The sequence below is a fragment of the Dama dama genome, chromosome 20 (genome assembly GCF_033118175.1).
Source record: "Dama dama isolate Ldn47 chromosome 20, ASM3311817v1, whole genome shotgun sequence".
NCBI lineage: Eukaryota > Metazoa > Chordata > Mammalia > Artiodactyla > Cervidae > Dama > Dama dama.
Window position 1 is genome coordinate 113797569 of NC_083700.1, and position 27747 is coordinate 113825315.

Consider the following 27747-nt stretch of genomic DNA (forward strand, 5'->3'; position numbering starts at 1 on the left):
CGCGGTTCTGAGGTGCGGCGGGCGGCTGCGGCTGGCCAGAGCGGAAGCCGGGGCGTGAGCAGACGGGGTAGCGAAGCCAAGTTGCGGGAGGTCCCCGCCGAGGGTCTGTCCCCGCCCAGGGTTGCGCGGTGTGAGGAGGCAGTCGAGGGCTCCTCCCGCGGGCCCCAAGGGGAAGCGGCTGCGGTCCGGGGGTGCCATCGTGGTCCGCGGGGTTTGCGCGTCCGTCGGATGACCTTGGAGTTCTAGAATCCCCCAATTTGGTACCTTTGCATTCGGTTCCAAGTGAGTGCCCCAGCCTCGCTTAGCAGGCCCGGAGACGAGGTCCTGCGCTCCCAAATCTCTTTTAGAGCCGAGTGGCAGGGCCGGACGCTGAATTCTCCGGAGAAAGGTGGAAATTCACTCGTGTGTTTATCGTTGTGACAAACACGAGCGGAGTCTCTAGAGCAGGCGGGCAGAGTACAGCAGCAAGTGAGACACTGTCCAGAGCCAGAAGTGGACGCTGGACGTTAGTGTCCAAAATGCGGGGGATGGATGGCAAAAGCGTGGGGTGTTGTCCAAACTGACAAAAGTTCCTGCTGCTGTGTGAAGGGCCAGGAAAATTTCCCTAAGAAACGGTTACTGGGAGTGAGATTGGAAGGTTGAGCAGGGAATTGTAGGTGGTTGAAGGCCAGGAGAAGAACGCGCTTGACGCAGCCTGTGTGAGGAAGTGCGTGTGTTTGTGTGAAACCCACAAGTGCCAAGGTGAACGCGCTTGGCGCAGCCTGTGTGAGGAAGTGTGTGTGTGTGTGTGTGTGTGTGTATCCCACAAGTGCCAAGGTGAATGCGGGGCCCAGGCCCGTGAAGGGGCGAAGACGGTAGTAAGATTTTAATCACTCTCCAAGGAATGATGCCAGTCTGTTGCTTGGCTTTAAGTAGGAGGGTGAACTGATCAGCTCTGCATTTAGGAAAGATTATTCTGGCCGGGTAGAGGTTGTTGCCCAGATCCACGTTAAAAGAGTCAGCAGTCCCTGGACTAAAAGGTGTCAGGTTCTGGTGGGTCACTGACAGGGCCTGGTATGGATGAGGGAGGTATCAAAGGAGAGCAGTTTCTGGTTTGGTTCTAGGATTGAAAACACAGGAAGGAGGGAATGGTTTGGTAAATGAGAGCTGGGAGAGCAGAATGAAAAGGAGTATATGCCTAGGAATGGAATTGCTGGATCATGTAGTTATTCTTTTTTTTTTTTTTAAGAACTGCCAGGTTGTTTTCCAAAATGGCTGTACCATTTTACATTCTCACCAGCAATGTAAGAGGGTTCCAGTTTCTCCATTTCCTTGCCTGTGCGTGTGTGCGCACAGGCTCAGTTGCTCAGCTGTGTCCACTCTTGTATCCCATGGACTGTAGCCCGCCAGGCTCCTCTGTCCATGGGATTTCTCAGGCAAGAATACTGGAGTGGGTTGCCATTTCCTTCTCCAGGGGATCTTCCTGACCCAAGAATCAAACTTGCCTTGGATTGGCAGGTGGATTCTTTACCACTGAGCCATTTGAGAAGCCCCATTCCTTACCAATACTTAACTCTCTCTCTCTATTTTTTTTAACAGCCATCCTTGTAGGTGTAAAGTGTTATCTCATTGTGGTTTTGATTTGCCTTTCCCTAATGCATGGCATCACCAACTCGATGGACATGAGTTTGAATAAACTCAGGGAGTTGGTGATGGACAGGGAGGCCTGGTGTGCTGCGATTCATGGGGTCGCAAAGAGTTGGACACGACTAGGCGACTAAACTGAACTGAATGCATGGTGGTGGCTCAGCCTATAAAGAATCTGCTTGCAGTGCAGGAAACACAGGTTTGATCCCTGGGTTAGGAAGATGCCCTGCAGAAGGACACGGCAACCCACTCCAGTATTCTTGCCTGGAGAATCCCATGGACAGAGGAGCCTGGCGGGCCACAGTGCATAGGGTCACATAGGGTCAGATACCACTGAAGCAACTGAGCATACACTGTGTTAAGTAGTGGGTTGTTTATGAATAAATTTTAAGTATTTGAAATTTTGAAAGGTTTTGTTTTACTTTATAATATGATAATTGTTAATAGATATTACCCACATAAACAAATATTCCTTGGGATTCTCAATACTTTTTAAGAATGTGAACAATTACTGAGAATGCAAACTAAGCAAAGAAATCACTTTTCTTTTTAATGTTAATTATTTTGATAAACTGGCTTTCTTTACATCTACTCTTTATTTTAAATATTTACCTGGCATTCCTAGAGTAGAATCTTTATTGACTTAATTAAAATCCCTTAAGCCAGGAGTTATAAACTTTCTGCTTTTAAATGTAGTATAGCAGTCCATAAATCCTTTAATTATATGTGTATGTATGTGCATTTTCTCAGACTTTTATAAAATCTGCAGAAAGTCTATAACCCCAAAGGTTAACAACTGTTTCCCCAGTGTACTGTTACCCCAGAAGAAGGCTATAGGGGCTGTTTAGGGAAGAGTATTTTTAGTAGTGTATTTGGGGTTCTTCCTCAAGAAGACCCAGCCTCCCCTTCATTTAAGGAGTTCTAGGTCTCTACACAGGTCTGGGAATTGATTGAGGAGCCATGACTCTTTTTATGATTCAGGTTAGAGTTTTGTTCACTTGGCCTAGAACTTTTCTGCTTTTGGTAGCCTAATACATTTTCCAAATGTTCCTTGAAAATTCTAAAAGAGTATGTCTTATCTGTTTAAATAATGGGCTTCCAAGTTGGCTTAGTGGTAGAGAATCCACCTGCCAATGCAGGAGCTGCAGGAGACATGGATTCGATCCCGGGTCTGAAAGATGATCTGGGGGAGGAAATGGCAACCCACTCCAATATTCTTGCCTGGAAAATCCAATGGACAGAGGAGCCTGGCGGGCTACAGTCCATGGGGGTCACAGAGTCAGAAACGACTGAGTGACTGATCATGCATGCACGCACGATATTTAAATGATATAATCTTTTATTGTGGTCCTCTGTTCATGTCTTTAAAAAAGTTATTCAAATGTCTTGCTGTTTTATTAGCCCTCTGATATTAGAATATTTGACTATAATTACTATGTCAAATTCTCGTTTTTCTAATAGTTTTTAAAATATATGCTGAGTATCATAGTTCAGTATTTATACCTCTTCTAGGATATACATCCTTGAGTGATGCAATCTACTGCAGTGGTTGAGACAGCTTCTAATAAAGGCTACTACAATAATGGAAGAAACATTCAGAAAGGTAAGAGACGAGTCTGGTTGGCTTTATTCTGAATGGAGAGAAATAATTAAATGTAATTAGACTTGATATTAATAGTTCCCTCTCCAGTGTTGCTATATGTTAAGCCTTCCTACCAGTAAGGTGAGATTCAGCATGTTTTTAACTTGACAGATCACTCAGGTGATTGCTGGTAAATATGAGCAACCTAAACAGGATCTCTCAGGTAGATGGAAAATTTAAGAAAGAGAAGTGAGCTAGAAGAGAGGGTTTATGTCCAGCCAGGCTTTCAGGAACTACTGATAGGTATAGTTGCCTTCAGGGTAATAAGTAGAAAGTGGACAGGTTGACCTCTGCTACCCAAGGGAAGATTTTTTTCTTTACGTGGATCTAAAATTTCTCTTTCTGTCATGAAGGTAGAAGAGAAAATAACAAGGGCATAAAAAGCAAGATGATTAAGCTTTAAGTGTTTATGAATACATGTAGTTTTAATTGTTAAGAGGACTTTATGATAAAAATTCTTTTTCAAGTCAGAAGGGAAATAGTGGATTTTTCAGCAAATAGTAACCTTAGTCATTCTACTTAGTCAGCTGGGGCTCTTATAGCACAATACCATTGAGGTGCCTTTAACAACAGGTACTTATTTTTTCACACTTCTGGAAGCTGGAAGTCCAAATCAGTGTCAGGATGGTCAGATCTGATAAGGGCTCTCTCCTGCCTTGTATCAATGGATGACCACCTTCCTGCAATGTCCTCACATGGTAGAGAGAAAAAGAAAGCTGTCTGCTGTTTCTTCTCTTCTCTTATATGTGCACTTATCCCATTTTGAGGGTCATGACCTCACCTAGCCTAGTTACCTCCCAATGTCCCATCTCCACATGGGGAGTTAGGGCTTCAACACATATGAAATTGAGGGAAACATAATTCAGTCCATAGTAGCAATTACTTAGGGATATTTGTCATGAATAATATAAACAGTATTCCTCCACTGGGAAGCGCTTGGGCCAGACTAAGGTCTTAATGTTTAAATTCTGTGATGTTGCTAACATTTTATCGTTTTTTATTTTTTTTAAGCAGATGAGCCTTCTAATCCCAAGAAAGAAAATTTGTTATCTCCTAATGGTTGTAAAGCAGCCAAATTGACTTTTCTTAATGATTACTGTGATTCCTTGGCATTAGAAAAAAGAGCTAATGACAAAGAAATCAGCAATATTGACAAAACAGATTTATTGGAGCCATCTTTTACCACAAGTCCAGATACTAACATAGAGAGTGCTTACTCTCAGTCAGGTGAATTTGAAGATAGTACTGACTATGCTTTCCTGAATGAAACCTACACTATACATTATTCAGAGTCAAAACTAAAGAGTGAAAGTCTTATTCATTTAAATTCAGAATTAGATTCTGAAATGCAGAAAAGAGAAGAGGTGTTTTTTGATATTTTGGAATATCAAGGTAATAAGACTACTGACTTGGAAAGAATCTACAAGATTTCATATGATGACTATGAAAAAACTGCTGAAGATGTGCAAAAGCCTGATATAGATGAAGACTCACAGCAGGAATATCACAGTGCAGAAGAACAAGAGAATATAAATAACCATTTATCATTTGACCAGGCAAAAACATTAGACATACCTAATCTGGAAGTTTTGGGATTAAGAAATTCAGGCTGTGAAGTTAAATGTGCTAGCAATCTAGAAGACAGTCATGTTAAATTGGAAAGTAATTTCATCTCTTCAGATTCAGTTGATGTTTATGGACGAGAAGATTCACCTCGTGTCTCCAAGTTTCAGAATTCTGTTACGTTGAGAGCATTTCCCGCACCTAAGCATGGAAAGGGTAAGGAGCAAGAGGCTAGTTTACTGCTTCACACAGTGTTGGATGAAGTTGTGCTCAGGAGCAGTCATCCTGAGCACAAGGAGTCTCAGTCTGCGGGTTTTCTAAACCCTCAGAAAGCATCAAAAACTAAAATTTATACTTGCAAAATGAGCCCTCAATTAACTGAAAGTAAAGATTCTACTGGAAATTTAATTGTTGAGGACAAAATGTTACAGCACCTTGACAATCCAGGCACATTGCCTCACGACAAAGATTTAGAGAGTTTACTCCAGCCTTGTAAAGATTGTCAGACTTCCTCTGTTTTTGATGATTCAGTAGTTTCTGCCTGTGGGTATTCACATTATGAAAGCCTACAAAGCACCCCTAACATAGCCTTAGATGTTTCTATTACTCTACCAAGGTCTGCAATCAGAAAAAATCAGGCAGTAGAAGAAAGTGGCTCCCTAAAAGTTGCTAATGGCAATACCATCAGTAAAGCACACTTTTGCAATACGGAAGGACCATGTCCCAAATCAGTGACAGATGCAGCAGGTTGTACAGTCACAGTTAATCAGACGGTGGATGTTAGTGCTGATTTTAGGGCTTGTTTCACAACAAGCAGGGCAACAAGTGCAAGATCTTCTGTAGTATCCACATCAAGCAACACAGAGATAACAATGATGAATAAAAAACGGCCTAGTGAATGGCAAAGTGAGAAACAAAGAAGTGTGGCTTGTAACACAGATTGGTCATACATTCAAGATACTAAAGATCCACAGATGGCTATGACAAAAGGACCTTCAGGGAAATCTCTCTCCGTTGACAGTCTAAAACCTAACAGAAATGTCCCAAATAAGGTAAAACCAATATGATTAATAATAAAAATTTATATATCGACTTTATAAAGGTACTATATGCTAATGTAGACTTTTTGGTTCATTGAATTATGTCAGGGATTTATGAGGCTTTGGTGAGAAAATGCTGGATGAAGGGAAAAGGTGACTAGATTGTTACTGTGTTCTTCTCTGGGGGCAGTTATTGCCACAAAATCAGTTAGAAGTTGGATTTTACATCTTAACAGATACAACATGTATTGTTTGTCATATATGTCTAATTTGATTTTAAATAATGTTTTCAGGATTCCCTGGAGTTAAAAACATTCGAGTTCACAGACTTAAAGAAACATTCTGAAAGGTAAGTCAGATGTATATACTTCCAGATTGTTGTTGTTCAGTCACTGAGTCATGTCTGACTCTTTGCAACCCCATGAACTGCAGCATGGCAGGCTTCCCTCCTTCACTTATCTCCCAGAATTTGCTCAAACGCAGGTGCATTGCCTTGGTGATGCCATCCAACCATCTCATCCTCTGTCACCCCCTTTTCCTCTTGCCCTCATTCTTTGTCAGCATCAAGGTCTTTTCCAACGAGTCACCTCTTTGCATCAGGTGGCCAAAGTATTGGAGCTTCAGGATCAGTCCTTCCAATGAATATATGCTTGCAGATACATCAGCTTAGGTCAGTCACTCAGTCATGTCTGACTCTTTGTGACCCCATGGACTGCAGCATGCCAGGCTTCCCTGTCCATCACCTACTCCTGGAGCTTGCTTAAACTCATACCCATCGAGTTGGTGATGTCATCCAACCACCTCTTCCTCTGTTGTCCCCTTCTCCTGACTTCAATCTTTCCCAGCATCAGGGTCTTTTCCAGTGAGTCAGTTCTTCGCATCAGGTAGCCCAAAATACAGGAGGAAATAAAGTAGTAATTTGCTTTTTGTGTAGGGTACTTTCATGCTCAGTCTCTGAGTTGTATTTGACTCTGTGACCCTATGGACTGTAGCCTGCCAAGATCCTCTGTCCATGGAATTTTCCAGGCAAGAAGACTGGAGCAGGTTGCCATTTCCTACTCCAGGGGATCTTCCCGACCCAAGGATTGAACCTGCAACTCTTTTATTGGCAGGCAGATTCTTTACCACTGTGCCACCTGGAAAGCCCATAGGGTACTTAACCATATAGAATCATAGCTGAGAAGGATCTGAAGAGATATCCGCTTCAGCCTTTTGTCTTGAAACACATAAATATTAGAATAATATAGAACATTAAAGCTTTTCACTTACTGAAATTTAAGTCTGAATGATTCCTTCAGAAAGCTGATGTCATCTTTGTTTATCCAACCCAGACTCACACTGATTTAATTACTTTGTTTTCTTTCATTCAATCCCCTGTAGACCAAAACAAGATAGCACATTTGGACAAAAATCATATATTGGATAAATAAATACTTGTATTGGAGTGTTTTAGTCCTGATTTTAATTCGTTGTATAATTTACTTTGCATTCATGGAGAACCAGGTGGTGGGGAAGAGGAGAGAAAGGGGAAGATCTCTGAGAAGTCAAATTAGTTTTCATGCTCTGAGGTCATTGACTTTTTCTTTCATTTATCCTTTTCCTTCTAATGAGTTTAATCCTGTGTCCAGTCATATAAAATTAAATAGTTGGTTTCAAGAGACAGAAGTATTTGAGAACAGTTAGAAGTGGCAGCTAGTAGAAAGGGAAGAACTGTTAACATTCAAAAGAAGTAGTGATTTTGGAGCTTTTTGATATGATAACGACAAAGTACTTATAATAACACAAGCATTATTATTTTTAATATGTAAATTATATTTTCTCTTTAAATGGTAATGTGTAAAAACCATTTCCTCCAGAATATTTATAACTTAAAAACCAGTGCTTGATTTAAGTTGAAAATCTATTGATTGTGGATAAATAAGTTAGTACTTTATTTTAGAATTATTTTCTTGGTTAAAAAAAAGATGTATGAATTTGAGAATTATTTACTCTCTTCTAAAAAGAATATATGTAGCTTTGACTCTTGACATCCTTGTTTTCTACAGCCTTTCCATCTTTAGCGGAAATTGATTTAAACTTAATAGAGAAACAATAGAAATTTAAAATCTGTTTCTGGAGGCTTTCTTTGTCATTAACACAGAAAAATATTTGCAATCTTACCTAATCCAATTTTTCATTTCAAAGGGAACCTCAGCTTCCTAAAGAGGGAGAGAAGAATTTGCCATCGAAGTGCTGTCAGCAGATAATGCAGAGAGCCATCCAAGCCGAGTCGCATCTTTTAAATGTTCACTATCAGTTGTGCCGTCGCCATTGCAGTGATATTTACAGACTTGTGATGGAAGATAAGGAAGGACTAAATAGGTGACTGTTAGGGCTTTTTTGTTTATTACCTGTTCTTTAATTTATAATATATGTTTCAGGTATATATCATAGTGATTCACAGTTTTTAAAGATTATACTTGATTTATAGTTATAGGTGATTGTTAATTTTAAATCTGTATTTTCCTAGAAACCTATCATTATAAATTTATTCTAGAAAATTTCTTTAGTTTTCATTTTTGAAGGGCAAAAAGAGGGTAGACTGTAACTGGGTTTTTAACTAGCCTAAGGGTAATTCAGTTCAGTTCAGTTGCTCAGTCGTGTCCGACTCTTTGCGACCCCATGAACTGCAGCACACCAGGCCTCCCTGTCCATCACCAACTCCCGGAGTCCACCCAGACCCATGTCCATTGAGTCGGTGAGGCCATCCCACCATCTCATCCTCTGTCATCCTTTTTCCTCTTGCCCTCGATCTTTCCCAGCATCAGGGTCTTTTCAAAGACCTTTTCAGAGCATCAGGGTAATTAGAATGTAGTATATTTTAATTTCATGGATAAGCAACAGTGCATGTTGGGATAATGAATCCAGTAAAAAGACAGATTCAGTGTTTATAAAGTCCAAATATGGATGAAGTCAGTTGGAGTGTTTTTCATGACATTCTACCACGTTCTTTCTGACTTATTTGTATACTGAGGTTTGCTTTTACTGCCCCAAGAAAAGCATATCTTCTGTGATTCATTTTCTGTTATTAAACATTTATAAAAATTTTTTAGAGATCTGTTAGAGTTAGAAGTAAATATATATAGATGTGTAATTTGATATTAGTTTTAAATGGATGGCTTGGGCCTAAATAATTTAGTTCTGTGAACTTAACTTTTGAACAGGAATTTATCAAGTAATTCTACTAAGAAGGAATTAGGACCAGCACTACTGTCAGTTTTAGGAGACTTAAAAGTTAGATACATGAATTTGAAAGAAAAGATAAACAAGGGTATACCACTAGAAGAACTGCCTCCCTTGTCAATAGAATCAAGATTATTATCTGCCTTCTCTACTTTTGCTTCCAGGGTATGTATTTATGTTTTACAAATAAAATTTTTACTTCGTTTGGACAGGAAACACTTTAAACTAAAAGCTTTTTCTTCCCTTCTCTCTCTTTGCAGCTAGTGAAAGAAGAGTCACCTATGTAAGTTATATATTCATTTAATTTGAAATTTATTAAATCTTAAAAATTGGTTAATTCAGTTAACTTTGTTTTCTGTTTTATTCTGTATTCAGAATATTGATAAATGCTTTAATGAAATGTTAATCTGTTTAGCTTTTCAGGAGCAGATTCTGAACTAGATAATCAAAGTACACATGATGTTGGTTCTTCCAGCCTAAAGAAGACACTCTCTCAAGTGAGATTTTTTTTTTTAAGTAGTTCGTCAATATGTCTTTAATTTTATGGCTTGCACAAAGTAAACTAATTTTTAGGAGCTTTCACATCCTTCTTTTCACTCAGCTGGCTTACTTTGGGGCTTCCCTGGTGGTTCATACTACTAAAGAATCATACTACCATTTGTGGACTGTGGCTGATTAGAAGGAACATAATATCCTGATCAAATGGATGTCAGTAGCATGTGTTGAGTAATATGACCACACAGTTTGTCATCAAATCAGGAGACTTTGAGGATGAAAGGTAGTGATGTTAATAATTCACCATGACAATTAATATAAAACTTGACTGTCTCTGGCAGATCATAGTTTATGGTCCCCATCATGTTAATCCAGGGTAGTGAAAACTAATATGCTATGCCTTCATCTCATGAGGTAGTATAATATAATATCCAGTTCATTTTAAATGGAGCTAAGTTTTCATTACTTCTTTGCTAAAATGATTAAAATAGTTTTTAAATGCTTTTCATAGGTTTTCTTAATTGATGTTTGTCAGATGACAGTCTGTGTAAGAGTACTTTGAAAACTGAAGTAATAGAGAAACATGAATTATATTCATTATCAATGGAGTAAGAAAACTGAAGTTTGTTTCTGCTTTCTGACTTTGGTCTTAACCCTGTGGTTATATTATTATTTGCGTAGTTATAAACAGTAAGATGCATCCCAAAGCCAAAAGGGAAATAAATACTTGATTGGTTTATATTCCTTTCTGTTAAGATAAATGATTAAAAATAAATTAGCAAATTAGTTATTCCATCATTCTGTTCTTTAAAAAAAAGAAAGTCTCAATTATCCACAAAGAATTAACAGGTCTAAAATCAGATTTTTATAACTTAAATAGTTTGCTTAAACAACTTGTCCATTTAATGATATATGATGTTCTGGAGGGGTTTTGTTTTTCATCGTTATAAAGGTAGCAATGGTGTAACCTGCTTATTTGGGCAGAACAATCTTTAAAAGTACAAGAAGCAGGGATAACATTTATAATCTTAATTTTGATTCTGAAACTATCTTAAGTTAGGAATACTTTTTAATACCTGTCTCATTAAGTTATACATGAAAGTATGCAGTGTTTCTAAATTTCAACTACTTATGTACCTCTTCATAATTTTTCTTAGTCTTGTATTATCTATAATGTTGTTTGCTCTGTATTTTTTAAATGATTCTCCTTTTTTAAAAAAATTATATGTGAAGAGTAACTTATGTGTGGGAAAGAAATATTAGACTCCCCATAAAAAAAAGGTATAAATAAGCATACATTAAACATATAACTTAAATGTCAATGTGAAAAATACTTACATGCATACCTCCAAAAATCATCTCAGGTACTTCTAGTGTGTGGATGTAACACTTTGCTAAATAATGATGGTGTTCACATACAGGGGCTTCCCTGGTGGCTCAGTCAGTAAAGGATTTGCTTGCAATGCAAGAGACCACCTGCAATGCAGGAGACCTGGGTTCGATCCCTGGGTCAGGGAGATCCCCTGGAGAAGGAAATGGCAACCCATTCCAGTATTCTTGGAATTCTGGAAAATCCCATGGACAGAGGATCCTGGCAGGCTTCAGTTCATGGGGTCGCAAGAGTCGAGCACAACTTAGTGACTAAACCACTACCACCTCGCATGCAGTCACTGTATCAGTTCAGCTCAGTCGCTCAGTCGTGTCTGACTTTGTGACCACTTGAACTGCAGCACGCCAGGCCTCCCTGTCCATCACCAACTCCTGGAGTCCACCCAAACCCATGTCCATTGAGTTGGTGATGCCATTCAACCATCTTATCCTCTGTCGTCCCCTTCTCCTCCTGCCCTCAATCTTTCCCAGCATCAGAGTCTTTTCCAGTGAGTCAGCTCTTCACATCAAGTGGCCAAAGTACTGGAGTTTCAGCTTCAGCATCAGTCCTTCCAATGAACACCCAGGACTGATCTCCCCTAGGATGGACTGGTTGGATCTCCTTGCAGTCCAAGGGACTCTCAAGAGTCTTCTCCAACACCACAGTTCAAAAGCATCAATTCTTCAGCGCTCAGCTTTCTTTATAGTCCAACTCTCACATCCATACATGATCACTGGAAAAACCATAACCTTGCCTAGACAGACCTTTGTTGGCAAAGTAATGTCTCTGCTTTTTAATATGCTGTCTAGGTTGGTCATAACTTCCCTTCCAAGGAGTAAGCGTCTTTTAATTTCATGGCTGCAATCACCATCTGCAGTGATGTTGGAGCCTAGAAAAATAAAGTCAGCTACTGTTTCCGCTGTTTCCCCATCTATTTGCCATGAAGTGTTGGGACTGGATGCCATGATCCTGGTTTTCTGAATGTTTAGTTTTAAGCCAACTTTTTCATTCTCCTCTTTCACTTTCATCAAGAGGCTCTTTAGTTCTTCTTCACTTTCTGCCATAAGGGTGGTGTCATATGCATATCTGAGGTTATTGATATTTCTCCCGGCAATCTTGATTCCAGCTTGTGCTTCTTCCAGCCCAGCATTTCTCATAATGTACTCTGCATATAAGTTAAATAAGCAGGGTGACAGTATACAGCCTTGACATATTCCTTTTCCTATTTGGAACCAGTCCGTTGGTCCATGTCCAGTTCTAACTGTTGCTTCCACTGTATAGCTAGTTTCAAATCATAATTCTCGTGTGTGACAGACATAAGACTAAATAAACAGGTTACTTAGGTTCAGTTTGTTCATCTGTGAATTGGGTTGGTAATTATTTTGTCTCTCAGTCTTTCTTATTGTGAGGGATAAATAATGCCAATAAAGCTACCTGTCACATAGTAAGAGTGCATAATAACTGTTAGTCCTTATTTATTATTTTTGTTTTTGTTATTAATCCCTCAGACACCTCTGTTACTTGACAATGGTCATCCTAAACAAGATAAATCACCTGAAAAGGGTGGTTCAAAAAATGGTGATATAGATGTAGACTTGAGTCAACTAAAGCTTGATGATAAAGGTTAGTATAAAAATGTTTGTAGTGTGTTATTGCCAGAAAGTAAATAATAAAATTTAAAATATCTCTTCTGCCCATCTATTAGGTTAAACTTTTTAATTAACTGCATGACAAAATTCTGATTATGAATGTTAAGTATGTTCTTATTACATCTACTTGATACCTTTAAGGTTACTTAATATATCTGACAATGCCAAATAATAATATAGACTTATTCTTCTGATTCATGTTTTTCAATTCAAAAATTCTTTCTTCTGTCCAGTTTATATCTCTGTAAACTGTGTGGTTTTTGGTTTGTTTTTTTAGTTTTCTCTATGAAAAGATTATGATCATTCCAGAAAGATCATTAATTCAATTTTTAATGAAATAAAGACCTGTAGCACTGCTTAACCCCTTTTTACAGATGTTTACTATTATTCTGTTTATAAAGATGTTTCTTCTTCAGTAAAGGATAATTAAAAATCATAAAAATATGGGAATTTTCTGGTTATGCGTTGGTTAAAAATCCACCTGCCCATGCAGGGGACAGAGGTTTGCTCCGTGGCCTGGGAGGATCCCACATGCTGCAGAGCAGCTGAACCTATGTACCTCAACTACTGAAACCCAAGCTCTAGAGCCCGTGTACCACATCGGGAGAAGCCGCCACAGTGAGGAGCTCGCTCAGCACAGTGAAGAGGAGCCCCTGCCCACTGCAGCTGGGAAAGCCCACAGGCAGCCCCAGACCCAGCGCAGCCAGACATGAATAAATAACTTTTTGTAATCAGGAAAATAAGACTTTGAATAAGCTAGGAATCCGTGTTAATTAAAACTGGGAGGCAGATCACTCAGGTAACATCCCAATGTTAAACGTTATATATAACTCATTGCTAATTCTGTTCAATTTCTCAGACTGCAAAAATTACCGAGAAGTAAATGAAGACTGGTTTGATGCTAAAGAGAACCTGACTGGAGCAGACTTCTCAGGCATACAAGAAAATCAGATAGAACAAGACAAAGGGGACCCGAAGTTTACACTTGGTTGGTTCTTAAAAGTTTACTAAGAAACCCTAACCTAGCTCATTCATAAGATAGTGCTTACCTTCTTCTGTATTATTGGGGGCGGGGGGCGCACTGTTTTAACATTTTATTCCCGTTTGCTTGCCACATGGTAATAACTTAGTCTGCTTCAAGAATGTTTTCATCTTTAGATGGCATTTAATTGCTTATGAAGGTTGGAATTTCCTCTAGTAGCTGAGATTACTGCCCCTCTGTCATTTCTAATGATATGCTATTTTCTCCTATTTCTTTTATATATTTCTATGGATTTTTGTTCTTTTGACATAATAGGATACTTTTATTTTTTCCCTGTTTTATAAATAATGTCTAAGATTTTTAAGCAAAATATAAAAGTTAAAATTATCTGAACTGTCTCTAACCTGCAATAACTACTAATATTCATTACCATTCTTCAATGTGTTTCTTTATCCTTATGTTTAATATACATATATAGTTTAAAATAAATGGCATCATATTGCCTAGTTTTATTGTAAGTACTTTTTTCTTTCTTTGCATTATTTTTCTCTGTATCACTTATCACATGCTGTGTAGTTTGCTTACTTGATATTTTAACTGCCTTCCCACACTCAAAATATCAACTCTGAGGTTTTGTTCACTGCCTATGCCCAGTGCCAGGTACAGCATTCTACCCGTGGGGTATTTAGTAGATAGGCTAAACTGGTGAAGGTGAGGTGATGGGTACAGTGTATGTCTCCTGATTCTTATTTATTGCCTTTTCTACTATATTGTAGCTCCTTGCTCCCTCCACACCCCAATGTAAAATTATAAAGATAAGTAATTCATTCTCTCTATACAGTACATTATAAACGAAAGAGATTATAACAAGTTAAAGTAACTTAATGAAGAAGGTTAGGTATTAATTGCCTAAGGATGAAGGATTCTGCCTAAATTTCAGCACCACCGCTTATTGGATTTGTGGTGTAAACTCCAAGACATCAGTATCCTTATCTGGAAAGTGGACACGGTAATGGTTGCAACTTAACAGGGTAGCTGTGAGCATCACAAGAGATGGTGCATATAAAGTGTTAGCATATTGCATGAACATGGAAAGCACTCAAGAAGTGTTATGCTACTATTATTATTTAATGAAAAAATAAAACCAATACCCTATATCATAAATAGTTATAAATTGCAAATAGAACTACTCTAAGAATCTATTCCTCAGATATTTATTGTTCACCCTCTATGCACCAGGTTTAGATTTTGGTGGTAACTTGAAAGAATCTCAGTTCACTAAATTCTTTTTTATTTCAGACCAGGTTTCCTTCAAAATAGAAATCATGAAAATGTCATCAAATGAATCTATAATTCCGATATCTATGTTTTTTAAAATAATACCTGCTGTTGATACTTTTGTCTGATTTAGATGTTTCCCTGGTATGATGTTTTGCTAGCAAAGGAATGTATGTAAAGAGAGCCCTCACCAGCGTCCACACAGAGCATCCTGGGTGCATCCAACATCCTAGATAGCACTCTCTGAATCAGAGATAAATGGAGGATACTTTTTTTAGTGGTTGATGTAATTAATTAGATGTTATTGATCTATTTTTGAGCCACAAGGGACTAAATATCAACCAATCCAACCTCTTTATTTTTAACATGGTATGATTAAATCCCAGAAATTTTGAAACTATACTTCAGGCTATTACTCTTCAGCCTAGTACTGATATTTGCTAATAGCTTTATAATAATCTTTGTGATAATAAAAAATGAAATCTAACAATTGTTACATTCTCTCTTAAAAATATTGATACAATAATGATTATCTTCTGCTATATATCATGTTTATCTACAAGCAGAAATAAAGAAAGTGGAACCCTTACGAAGAGAGAAAGGTTACTTGATACATGTTGGTGGTCTCTGCCCTTCAGTGTCTGAGGTATGCCAGGATTTATTTTGTGAGCTTCACTTTCAGATCTATCAGTGTTCATATTTTGATTGTTCTGCCTTTCACAAACTTTTATTTATCTTCTTTTAGGCTGATTTAAGGTCTTATTTCCAGAAATATGAAATTTCTGACATTTCAATTTATGACTCTTCTCCTAATTACAGGTATGTTTCCCAAATTCAATAAATGTACCTTTACTGGGTGTCTGGTGTGTGTAGGTCTAATCAGGGGTCTTCTCTGTACTAAATGTCAACCACTTTGGTGATTAAACCAGGAGTTTTGCAGCCCAGAGTAGGAAATGGCAACCCACTCTGGTATTCTTGCCTGGAGATTTCCATGAACAGAGGATCCTGGTGGGCTATAATCCATGGGGTCACAAAGAGTCGGACACAACCGAGTGATTAATGCTAACACTTTCACAGCCCAGAAGAGGAATACACATTGACAGATAGCTGCAGTCATTAATTGGTGCTCTTCTTAATCAAGTCTTTCTTTCATTATACTTTTTAACGTGTTACTAATGAGATACAAGAGAATTTCTGAGTTTTCTGAAGTTACCTTGTTTCATACCATTTCATGGGGGGCAGTAGAGTACATTAGTTAAGAGAACAAGCTCTACAGTTAGATGGCTTGGATTCACTTCCCAGCTCCATCAGCAACTTGATGAATAAGTTTGGTCAAGTTATTTAACCTTTCTGTATCTCAGACTCTTCATCTATAAAGTTGGAGGATAATGATGGTACCTACATAGCATTGCTGTGAAACTGTTATGAAGTAAATAAGTAAGCCTTTAGAAATAAAGCCTGGCATGTAATGGGCACTCAGAAAATTATATTCAATTTTATTATTTTAATTACTTTTCAGTTGATACTTTATTTTTTAGGTAGACGACTATATTATCTACAGATAGTCATTTCTAATACATATGTTGCTACTTCCTTTTTTGTGACATTATCAGAGCATTCAAAAGTATCAAATAAGAATGGTGATAGCTTAATGGAAATGGCTTTAGTGTTTTATCACAAAAAAGTATAGCTTTTTATTTCAGATATGAAAAATTAAAATACATTTTAAAAGGATTCTATTTGTAGTTAGGTTGAAATTTATTAAAAGTAAGTTTCATTTTGTCTTAAATGTATAGACTTAAGATCATATGCTTTTTTTGACCTATTAATATGTTAATATATTTCAGTATATTAAAAGTAGTGTTGTGCTCCTAAGAGTATTATTACTATTATACTTGATGTGAAAGATTCTTTTAGTGTCTTATTGAATCCTTTGAAAAAGAGAAACTATGTATTTTTATTCCTTGAAGTATTATACATTCTGTATGAAAATTTAGGAAATATAATTAAATACAAAAATATAAGGAGGTTACAAAGATTTATCATGGTCCCATCTTTTGAAGACATCTGCCCTTCAGAGTTGATATATATTCTGGCATTTACACTGTCTAGAGCTGGCACTTTCAGAAGGAGGGCTCTTGCCCAGCCTTCTCACTTAGAAAGTTAAAATTCTGGTTAGATTTTCCAACTCTTTTTGGACTACGTATTTTTTCAGTACAAGACCATAGGACATTCTCTTCTATTTTCTGCTAAATGTTTTTAAATTTTTCCTTTCACATTCAAGCCTTCAATGTATTCAGTGTATCTTTCAGACACATTTATGTATATAGGGATTAATTTTAATTTTTTAATGTGGATAATTAATTGTCCTGAGAACACTAATCTGTGTAGTAACTCTGTCATGTATGAACTTTGCAAATGCTTTACATTAAATTTTATATAAAATTAATCGATAATTCAGAAGAAATGCTGTTTTATTTTCCATCTTTGAGTTGTTTTTTATTTAGTTGTCTTTTAAGTATTCTTCCTGATCCCAAGGTAAGTGTGGTGACTTTTTATTTTTAAGAGCAGTAGTTATTGTGAAAGATACACGCTAGCCAATTATTACACAATGATGTTTAAGGCCATTTAAAGTCCTTAACAAGAACCTTTTGGTTTTCTGCTTTTATGTTTTAGATATGCATCTCTTGCTTTTAAAAAAAACAGTGATGCAAAGATGGCTGTGAAAGAAATGAACGGTATAGAAATAAATGGGAAATCAGTAAATGTGCGGCTTGTCAAAACTCCTGGAGAATATACATCACCACTTTCCTCCAAAAATGGAAATAAAGTTAGTTTCAGTAATTTGGAAAAAAACACCAGCAAAGAAATCAGCTCACCCTCCTCTATTTCTAGACTGCCCAGAACTCGGCCGAGACAGCTGGGGTCTGAGCAAGACAGTGAGTTCTTCCCTTTTGACCAAAAGGTTAGTTTTCTTGACCAAACCCTTAAGTGGTTGTCTCGTATGCTATATTTCAATAAGTAACTCTGTATACAAATAACTCCAGGACAGCATCATGGAATGGGAATAAGGACGTTAATCTGAATAGTTTCTAACATTGACTCCAGACTAGGCTGCTTCTGTACAACTCCAGTTGCTCCTGGAGGAAACAGATCTTTGCAGACCTTGTTGCAGAGAAACTCATTTCTCCTTAACTAGGCTCTTTGTCAATTCTGTGCAGTCTTTTTATCTCTTTATCTTGGATGGTATTACTCTGTAAGTGGCTACTTACACTTTCGTTATTCTCTTTTTTTCATAGCTAACCTTATCTCATAATTATTAAAACCATAAAATATAGTCATTTATATTATGTGTGCTCTCCTCTTTACCTCGTTGAGGTTTTAAATGGTACATGGAAGGTGATAAAGTTGAGGCTTACTCATTCTTATCTCTGTACTGCTCAAGAAAATACCTGGCATCCTATAGGCATGCCATAGATTTCTTCTTTAATTTACATGCAGTAAAATTCACTCTCTTTGCTGTCTTGAGTTTAGACATATGTACATAGGCATGTAACCACTGCCAAATCAAGATACAGATCAGTTCCATCACTTCAACACAGCCCTGTGCTCTGCTCTGTTTCCTGTTCCTTTTAGTATAATTGTACCTTTTATAGACCATCCTGTGAACAGAATGTTATAGCCTTATTAGTCTGGCTTCTTTCAGCTAGCTTAATGCATTGTATTACTGAGTTCTAAGAGGTTTTCATATTTTGAAGATAAATCATTTATCATATCAAAATATGAAATTTTCAAATACTTTTCCCAGCCTGTACTTTGCATTATTTTAAGTGTATTCTCAGAGCAGGAGTTTTAAATGTTGACAAATTGCAATTATCAGGTTTTTTAAAGTGTGTTTTTAGTGTTGTTTCTACATTTCTACGTAAACCTCTGCATAACCCATGCTCACAAAGATTTTGAGTTCATTTTTATATGATATGTGAGATATAAATTGAGGAGGCTTTTGGTTTGTGTTTTTGTTTTGTGTATGGAATTGTTCTAGCATCCTTGTTGAAAAGATTAGCTGATCTCCACTGAATTATCTTTGTGCCTTCGTCAAAAATCAATTGACCATATTTGGGTGGGTCTATTTCTAGAGTGGTCTTTTCTACCTCTTTCTCAAATTTTCCACCAGTACTACATATCTTTATTATTATAGCACTCAGTGAGTCTTGAAATCAAGTAGAATTAGTCCTTCAACTTTATACTTTTCCAGAATTGTTTGGGCTATTCCACTGTCTTTGCCCATAAATCTCATAATTCTGCTTGTCACTGTCCATTAAAAAATCCTACTTGGAGTTTTACTGTAGTTAGCTAGACTCTACAGATCAGAGAAAATCCCTTTTTAATAAATGGATGAAAGGAAAACATATTTGTTGAGTAAATGAATTTAGTTTTTTTTTCCCTTGAAAGTAAGATAAAGGGATCTCTTCTCCCTGTGTCTGTATCCCATCCTTTCCACTAATTCCTGGAGTTATACCATTGTTTTTCTGTACCATTAGTGACTCTGTTTCTACTCACAGGCCTTTCTCCACTTAGAGTTATGCACAGCTCTTCCTAATCCTGCCAACATTTCCACTTGACTTTTCATTCTTTTGACATGACCGTCCTTATTTGTTCTGTGTTTTTCCTGTCAAACCTCCCAAACAAGTAGTTATATCCAATGTCTGGGTTTCTTTGATTATTCCTTTTCTTCATCGTAATAATCTGACTTCAGTCTCTTAAAATTTTATTTATAGTGCTCTTTCTATAGTCACTAGTGACATTATAATTGGTCTTTCTCCCTGTCTTCCCTCATTTTGACCATTTAGCCCATTTGATGTTGGTCATTCCTTTCTTTAACCTCTTTTCCTTTCATTTAGTGACACTTGGTGTTTAGGATGGGTTTTTTGGTGCGTAACTTCAATCCATAGTAGGAAGGAAGGAAAGAGACTACAGTTGGGATACAGGGGGACTTGAGCTGGAGCTTTGGGAGCTGTGGCTCTTCCCTGCCCCTCACCTGGTCTCTTGCCTCTATATCCCTGTAAGTGCCTTTCTTCTGCTTCTCTCTGCACACTGGCTTTCTCTGTCTGTTCACGACTTCTCTCACCCTCCAGGAGGCTTTATTTTGCTTAATTCTGACTACAGTATTTTTCAGTTCAAGCTCCTGTCATCATTTAACTAACTCATTTGCTCTGTGTTCCAGTTCCACATTCTTTAGACAGGGAATCTGATCCAGCCTGATTTTGGTGTTCATGGGTTCAGGTAATAACAGCACTCTTGGTCCTGTCAGCAGAGGCAGCAGGCCATGGAGCTGGTAGAGGGAAGGTCATGTGTTGTAAATAGGGCATCATGGGCTAGGCCAGAAGTCTGCTGTCCTCGAGTCTGTGGACAGGGCAGCTCTTATTGCGTCTTTGTTAAATTGTACTCTTACTTTTCTAGCAGCTTCCTGTCACCTTTCTTCTCAGATTAACATTTTTTCATTATATTCATTCATTTATAAAATATTTATTGTCTATAACAAGAGGTAGAGCTTGATGATTAAGAAGAACAGATTCATAACCTGGCTTTACTACCTACTCATCATGGGCTAGGCAAGTTACCACCCTCTGTGTCTGAGTGTCCTTGTTTTAAAATGGGGATAAGTTTTCCTGCCTCACAAATGTTGTGAGCTTTAAATGAGTTTAATACAGAAAATTCCTCAGAACAATACCTGTCATGGACAGTGTACTCAGTCCGTAAGGAAATGGCAACCCACTCCAGTATTCTTGCCTGGAGAATCCCATGGACAGAGGCTACAGTCCATGGGTTCGCAAAGAGTTGGACACGACATTGAATAACACACAACACCACCACAAACTGTTATTTACTAGTAACTTGGCTTTCTTGGAAAACCCATCCTCTCTGTGGTTTCAACTGCTATCTAAACTATTACATCAGAATTATTTATTTAGCAAATAGTATACCAACTGTGTACACTATTGCAGGCAGCGGGAAAATAGCAATGAACGAAACAGACAAAAATCTGTGCTGTTAAAGAGCTTAAGGTGATTCCCTCGTGCCTCACAGTCAAGTGTCTGCCTGCAATGCGGGAGACTCAGGTTCGATCCCTGGGTCAGGAAGATCCCCTGGAGAAGGAAATGGCAACCTGCTACAGTATTCTTGCCTGGAAAATCCCATGGGCAGAGGAGCCTGGTAGGCTGCAGTCCATGGGGTCACAGAGAGTTGGACACGACTGATCAACTCAAAGAGCTTAAATCTAATGAAGGAGATAAGGCAATAGGCAAATATTTAAAATATATAACATTGTGATTTGGGAGATCTAATATTTTATATATCTTACCATGAATTTTCATCTAGATTGAAAGTGTCAGCTCTTTCCTTGTTGAACTTTTATGGGATGTACAGTGGTTTCATACAATTTATAGCCTACTTGCATTGTTGTTGTTCAGTCACTAAGGCGTGTCTGACTCTGCAACCCATGAACTGCAGCTTGCCAGGCTTCTCTGTCCTTCACTATCTCCCTGAGTTTTGTCAAACTCATGTCCATTGAGTCAGTGATGCCATCCAAGCATCTCATCCTCTATTGCCCCCTTTTCATGCTCTCAATTTTTCCTGTATCAGGGTCTTTTCCAGTGAATTGGCTCTACGCGTCAAGTGGCCAAAGTATTGGAGCTTCAGCTTCATCATAGTCTTTCCAGTGAATATTCAGGATTGATTTCCTTTAGGATGGACTGGTTGGATCTCCTTGCAGTCCAAGGGACTCTCAACAGTCTTTTCTAGCACCACACTTTGAAAGCGTCAATTCTTCAGTGCTTAGCCTTCTTTATGATCCAACTCTCACATCCATACATGACTACTGGAAAAACCGTAGCTTTGACTATATGGACCTTTGTTGGCAGAGTGATGTCTCTGCTTTTTAAAACAATGTCTAGGATTGACAAAGCTATTCCTCCAAGGAGTAAACGTCTTTTAATTTTGTGGCTGCAGTCACCATCCACATTGATTTTGGACCCAAGAAGATGAAACCTGACACTGTTTCCACATTTTCCCCATCTATTTGCCATGATGTAATAGGACCAGATGCCATGATCTTAGTTTTTTGAATGTCGAGCTGTAAGCCAGCCTTTTCACTTTCTTCTTTCACCCTCATCAAGAGGCTCTTTAGTTTCTCTTCACTTTCTGCCATTAGGGTGGTATCATCTGCATATCTGAGGTTGTTAATATTTCTCCCTGCAATCCTGATTCTAGCTTGTGATTCATCCAGCCCAACATTTTGCATGATGTACTCTGTGTATAAGTTAAGTAAGTAGGGTGACAATATACGGCCCTGATGTACTCCTTTCCCACATTTGAACCAATCGGTTGTTCCATGCCTGGTTCTCACTGTTGCTTCTTGTCCTGCATACAGGTTTCTCAGGAGGCAGGTAAGGTGGTCTGGTATTCCCATCTCTTTAAGGATATTACACAGTTTGTTTTGATCCACACAGTCAAAGGCTTTAGCATAGTCAGTGAAGCAGAAGTAGTTGATATTTTGGATGGTTAATAGTAATTAATTGATCATTTTAATTTTGTCTCTTCAGTTTAATTATAAGATATATAACTGATGGTTCTATTTTATAGCACTAGTTTCCCCCCTCCCCAGCATGTTCTGGGCATATAGATTGTTCATTAAATGTTTAGTAAATAAGACACAGATTATAAGATATAAATATGTATATATAATTACCATGTAGACTATCCTTTCTCTGTCAGGTTGGGTAAAAGAATGAAGCCTTCATGCCCTAAGCCTAAGATATCTATTGTATATAATGAATGAACCTCTCTCCTATGCATCTAGAACTGGTTATGTCCTATCTTAGGGAAAATTGAGAAAATAGTTAACATTTTCTGAGTCCTGTGGATCAGATGAGTAATCCTTTTTGAAAAAGGCTAATTTCAACATAGCCCATATACTTGCCATGTGTTTGGCATTTTTTAAAATAAGTGGCCCTGAATACATTTCAAGTAAATATACTTGGTAGAAAAAAAATAATCTCAAAGTAGATGTTTTAGAAAGTTTGATTTTACTATTTGTAACTTTTAAAATCAGAATAGGCTGAATTGCCTCTGTAATCATCACTGATTTAAATAAAACTTTAAAATGTTTATTTAGGGTATAAAGAAGAATTGTAAACAGATTGAGTCTACTAAATTATTACCTGATACACCTATTCAATTCATACCTCCAAATACATTGAACCTGCGTAGTTTTACCAAGATAATGAAGAGACTGGCTGAACTACATCCAGAAGTTAGCAGGTAATGACTACAGTTATATTTTAACTGGCTTTAAAAGTTTGTGTAAAACTACAGTTCCTTTCAATAACAGCCATGTTTAGAATGTGCTACTTTGGAAAAGACAAATGCTCATGTATGTTTTTCTTTGGCATAGAGATCACATTATAGATGCTCTTCAGGAAGTAAGAGTAAATCGTAAAGGTTTTCTGAATGGCTTATCTATTAATACGATTGTGGAAATGACTTCCTCTGTTTTGGAAAACTCTGCTTCCAGTTAGGAATAAAAGAAGCAATAAGAGGTAAGTCAGTCATATCTTTCATATTTAAATAGTAAACATTTTAAGCTGTGGATTCTATTTCCTTTTCAAATAAAAATTATATTGAAAATAATAAGATAATATTACAAAAGCTAAAACAAGCATACTGTATTAGTTCACTGTTCATGCAAAACTAGCTACCCCAAAATTAATTGACTTAAGCAATCTTTATCATCACCTAGTTTGCAGGTCACAATTCAGGAATGACATAGCTGGGTGGTTTTAGCTTTGTGACTCGTGATGTTGCATCAAAGTGCTGGCATGGGCTGTAGTCATCAGGAGGCTTGACTGAGACTGGAGGACGTGCTCCTGAGACAGCTTCTTCCCATGACTGTTGGCAGGGGCCTCTATTTCTCACCACGTGGGCCCTGCTGTAGGGCTGCTTGAGTGTCTTTACAGCACGGCCTCTGGCTTCTTCAGAGCAAGAGCCATCAGAGAGAGCGCAAGATGGGAGCTGCAGTGGCTTTTGTGACCCCACCCTCAGGAGTCACACCACATTCTGTCAGGTGCAAGTCACTGTGTGAATCCACACTCTTGAAGAAAGGTGTTTCAAAGAATTTGTGCGTGTACTTTAAATTACCACATACAAACATAGAATCCCTGTTTATAAAATAATGGATGAGGCCTTGTTCCTATTTATAGCTGTCTGGGTGAGTAAAGCCAACTTCACACAGCGAATAGTTAGAAAAGCTGAATAAATATAAAGACTGCCTGCTTGAAGACACAAGAGAGCTATCAAGATACTATGAATTATTGGGCCAGGGTAAGAGAAGATTGGGGCTTCCCTGCTGGTTCAGTGGTAAAGAATTCGCCTGCCAATGCAGGAGGCATAGGGTCGATTCCTGGGTCAGGAAGATCCTTAGACAAAGAAATGGCAACCCACTCTGGTATTCTTGCCTGAGAAATCCCATGCACAAGGAGGCTTGGCCTGCTGCAGTCCATGGGGTCGAAAAGAGTCAGACACGACTGAGTGACTGAACAATAACAGCATGTGGTAGATGGTTTGCAAAAACGGCCACAGTTATTCCTTCTCTGTAACCATGCCCCCTCTGCCGTGTGACTTGGACACTCCTCTGACCAAGAAGTGGAGTCTCTTCTCCCACCACTTGAATCTAGACTGACCTTTTCACTTGCTTGTGCCATTTCCAAGCCTAGCCTTCAAGAGACTTTGATCACTCTGCTCTCTCGGAAATTTACTGCAGCCACATAGGGATACCCAGGATACCTGCTAGAGGACAAGAGACTATACTCACCCCTCACCCCTCAGCATCCATGGGAGATTGGTTTCAGGAACCCCTGCAGATACCAAATTAGAGGTCACCCAAACCTCTTATATAAAATAGCATTATTCAGTCACCAAGTCATGTCCAACTCCTTGTGATCCCATGGACTGCAGCATGCTAGGCCTCCCTGTCCCTCACCATCTCCCAGAGTTTGCCCAAGTTCATGTCCATTGAATCAGTGATGCTGTCCAACCGTTTTGTCCCCTGTTGCCCTCTTCTCCTTCTGCCTTCAGTCTTTCCAAGCATCCTAGTCTTTTCCAGTGAGTCAGTTGTTCACATCAGTGGCCAAGGTATTGGAGCTTCAACTTCAGCATCAGTCCTTCCATTGAGTATTCAGGGTTGATTTCCTTTAGGATGGACTGGTTTGCTCTCCTTGCTTTCCAAGGGACTTGCATATAACCTACACACATCCTCCTGTATACTTTAGATCATTTCTAGATTATTTCTAATATGTAATAATACAATTCTAAATAACTATGAATAGTTGTAAATACAATATAAATGCTATAAATATTTGCCAGAGCACAGTAGATTTCAAGTTTTGCTTTTTGGAGCCTCCTGGAATTTTTTTTCAAATATTTTCAGTCCATTGTTGGTTGAATCTGCAAGTGCAGAACTTGAAGATATGGAGGGCCAGCTGTACATGGAGGCTAGCCGAGGCATTGCACCCTGCATCCAGCTGCCCCTGAACACGTGACAGAACCTAGCACAGATCAGCAGATAACCTACCAACCAGGCAGCTGTCCGTGGAGGCATGAGTGAGCCCAGCCAAGGGGAGCCAAATCACCCAGAGGAGTCTAGCCCATTGCTACCTGCAGAATCAGAGGCTAAACAGATGCTCATTGTTTTAAGCTACTAAGCTGTGAAAGTTAATTGTTGCACAGCAAAAGCTAATTAATACTATGTTCAAGGAGACAGAAAACAGGGTTAAGAATTTTAGGGTAGAACTGGAAATATTTTAAAGGAAATTCCATTAATGAAAAACAGAATAACTTAGATGAATAATTCAGTTAACAGGTTCTATAGCATATTAGACAATTGGAAAGGTCAGAAAAATTGTGGAATGAAGCACAGAGATAAAGGGGTGAAAAACACAAAAAAGAAGAAACAAAGATATACCAAGAAAACCTCTAATAATTTGTGCAACTGGAATTTTAACCAAACAATAAAAAGAGGGAGAAAATAGAACAGATACAATATTTGAAAAAAATGTAAATGATAAAATATTAGAAATTTAGTAAAACTTTCAAATGCCAATCAGGAAAAATAAAAAGACCTCAGTACATCAGAAAAACTGCCTGAATGTGATCCTGGTGACCACCATGCAAAGCTGCTGAAAGTCAATCAAAACCACTTAATGAGCCCCAAAGCTTTATGAATAAGGGAATAAGCAAGAGAAAAAAAGCGGTGCTCACCTGCACATCCAGACACATACACATAGGAAAACTGAAAAACAAAAAGAAACGCTAGCCATAAAGCAACTAGAGAAAAAAAAGTACAGCAATTAAACTGACATCTGATTTTCAACAGAAGCTGTCAAATAATTCTACCAACCTAGGATTCTGTACTCACAAAAAGAGCCTTCAGGAGTAAGTGTGAAATAAATTTATTTTTACTCAACTAAAAGCTAAGATAATTTGTTACTTAGAAGACCCATTGTAGTAAAGAAAATACTGAAGAGTGTTTTCTAGAAAGAATAAAACTTATTTCAGATGAAAGATCAGAGACACAGACAAATTGAAGAATAAAGTGTATAGATCAACTAATACTATATAAAACAAGAATAATGGTATTTTATAGGGTCTAATGTAATTAATATAAGACAATAGTAGCTTGTAAGTTGAGAGAGAATTAAGTACTGCAACTGTTCTAAGCACCTTGTAACTTGGGAAGAGAATAAAATGTACTGTGTTGGGGGTCCCCAGCACCACCCCAAGAGCTAGAACTAAAATCTAAGAATAGAAGAAAAGCCTCACACTGTTGGATTTGTCATTGATTTCTTGGATATGACACCAAAAACACAGACAAGAAAAGATGGATAACCTGCGTCAAATTTAAAACTTTTGTGTATCGGCACTATAAACAGTGAAAAGGCAACCTACAGAGTAGGAGGGAGTATTTGTACATCATTTATCTGACAAGGATTGATATCCAAAATATAATAAAGAATAGCTGCAGCTCAGCAACAACTCAGTTTAAAAATGGACAAAGGATTTGAATAGACATTTCTCTGTAGAAGATATGCAAATGGTCAATAAGCATATGAAAATAGGCTCATTATCACTAATCACTAGGGGAATACAACCAAAACCACAATGGGATATTCACTCCACACCCATTAGAATGACTGTTATCCTCCTGATAAAACCAGAAGATAACAAGTGTTGGTGAGGATGTGGAGAAATTGGAAACTTCCCCATGCATTGCTGATAGGAAGGTAAAGTAGTGCAGCCATTGTGGAAAATGGTATGACTGTTCCTCCAAATATTAAAATAGAATTATATGATCCAGTATTTCCACATCTCAGTATTTACTGAGTTTAGTGATATGCCTAGTAGGGGGTAGAAATTAATGGCAAATAAGTGTGAAAAGTGAAAGTGTTAGTTGCTCAGTCGTGTCCCACTCTTTGTGACCCCATGGACTGTAGCCTGATAGGCTCCTCTGTCCATGGGATTCTCCAGGCAGGAAGACTGGAGTGGATTGCCATTCCGTTCTCTGGGGGTTCTTCCTGACCCAGGGATTGAACCCTGGTCTCCTGCATTGCCGGTGGATTCTTTACCGCCTGAGCCACCAGGCAAGCATATATAAGTGTATAAGTAAATATGGTATTAATTGATATGATAAATGAGTTAACTGACAATGATTGGTTTAGTAATAAAGTGTACTGATAACTATGTACTTTTACGGAATTTTGGATTTAGTGTAACATTTTATTGTTGGTTTCTTCCTTCTTCTCTTGACCTCTAGAATTTCCTTGGAAAGC

The 27747-nt window shown here is 38.0% G+C and overlaps 1 protein-coding gene across 1 annotated transcript; it reads left to right on the top strand.

Moving 5' to 3' along the window:
- RBM44 (RNA binding motif protein 44) lies at positions 1-27747 on the top strand. Its single transcript, XM_061120127.1, has 16 exons — positions 1-12; positions 3139-3229; positions 4283-5883; positions 6165-6220; positions 8056-8232; positions 9075-9258; positions 9354-9376; positions 9509-9590; positions 12466-12580; positions 13466-13594; positions 15433-15512; positions 15612-15685; positions 17543-17831; positions 23040-23185; positions 23319-23463; positions 27732-27747. Exons 2-15 carry the CDS (start codon positions 3157-3159, stop codon positions 23440-23442), a joined length of 3153 nt encoding a protein of 1050 aa, XP_060976110.1. The 5' UTR covers positions 1-12; positions 3139-3156; the 3' UTR covers positions 23443-23463; positions 27732-27747.

Coding starts and splice junctions, on each gene's coding strand:
- RBM44 (XM_061120127.1), top strand. CDS start 3,157: ATGCAATCTACTGCAGTGGTTGAGACAGCTTCTAATAAAGGCTACTAC. Junction 3,230..4,282: donor TGGAAGAAACATTCAGAAAG/GTAAGAGACGAG, acceptor TTTTTTAAGCAG/ATGAGCCTTCTAATCCCAAG. Junction 5,884..6,164: donor ACAGAAATGTCCCAAATAAG/GTAAAACCAATA, acceptor TAATGTTTTCAG/GATTCCCTGGAGTTAAAAAC.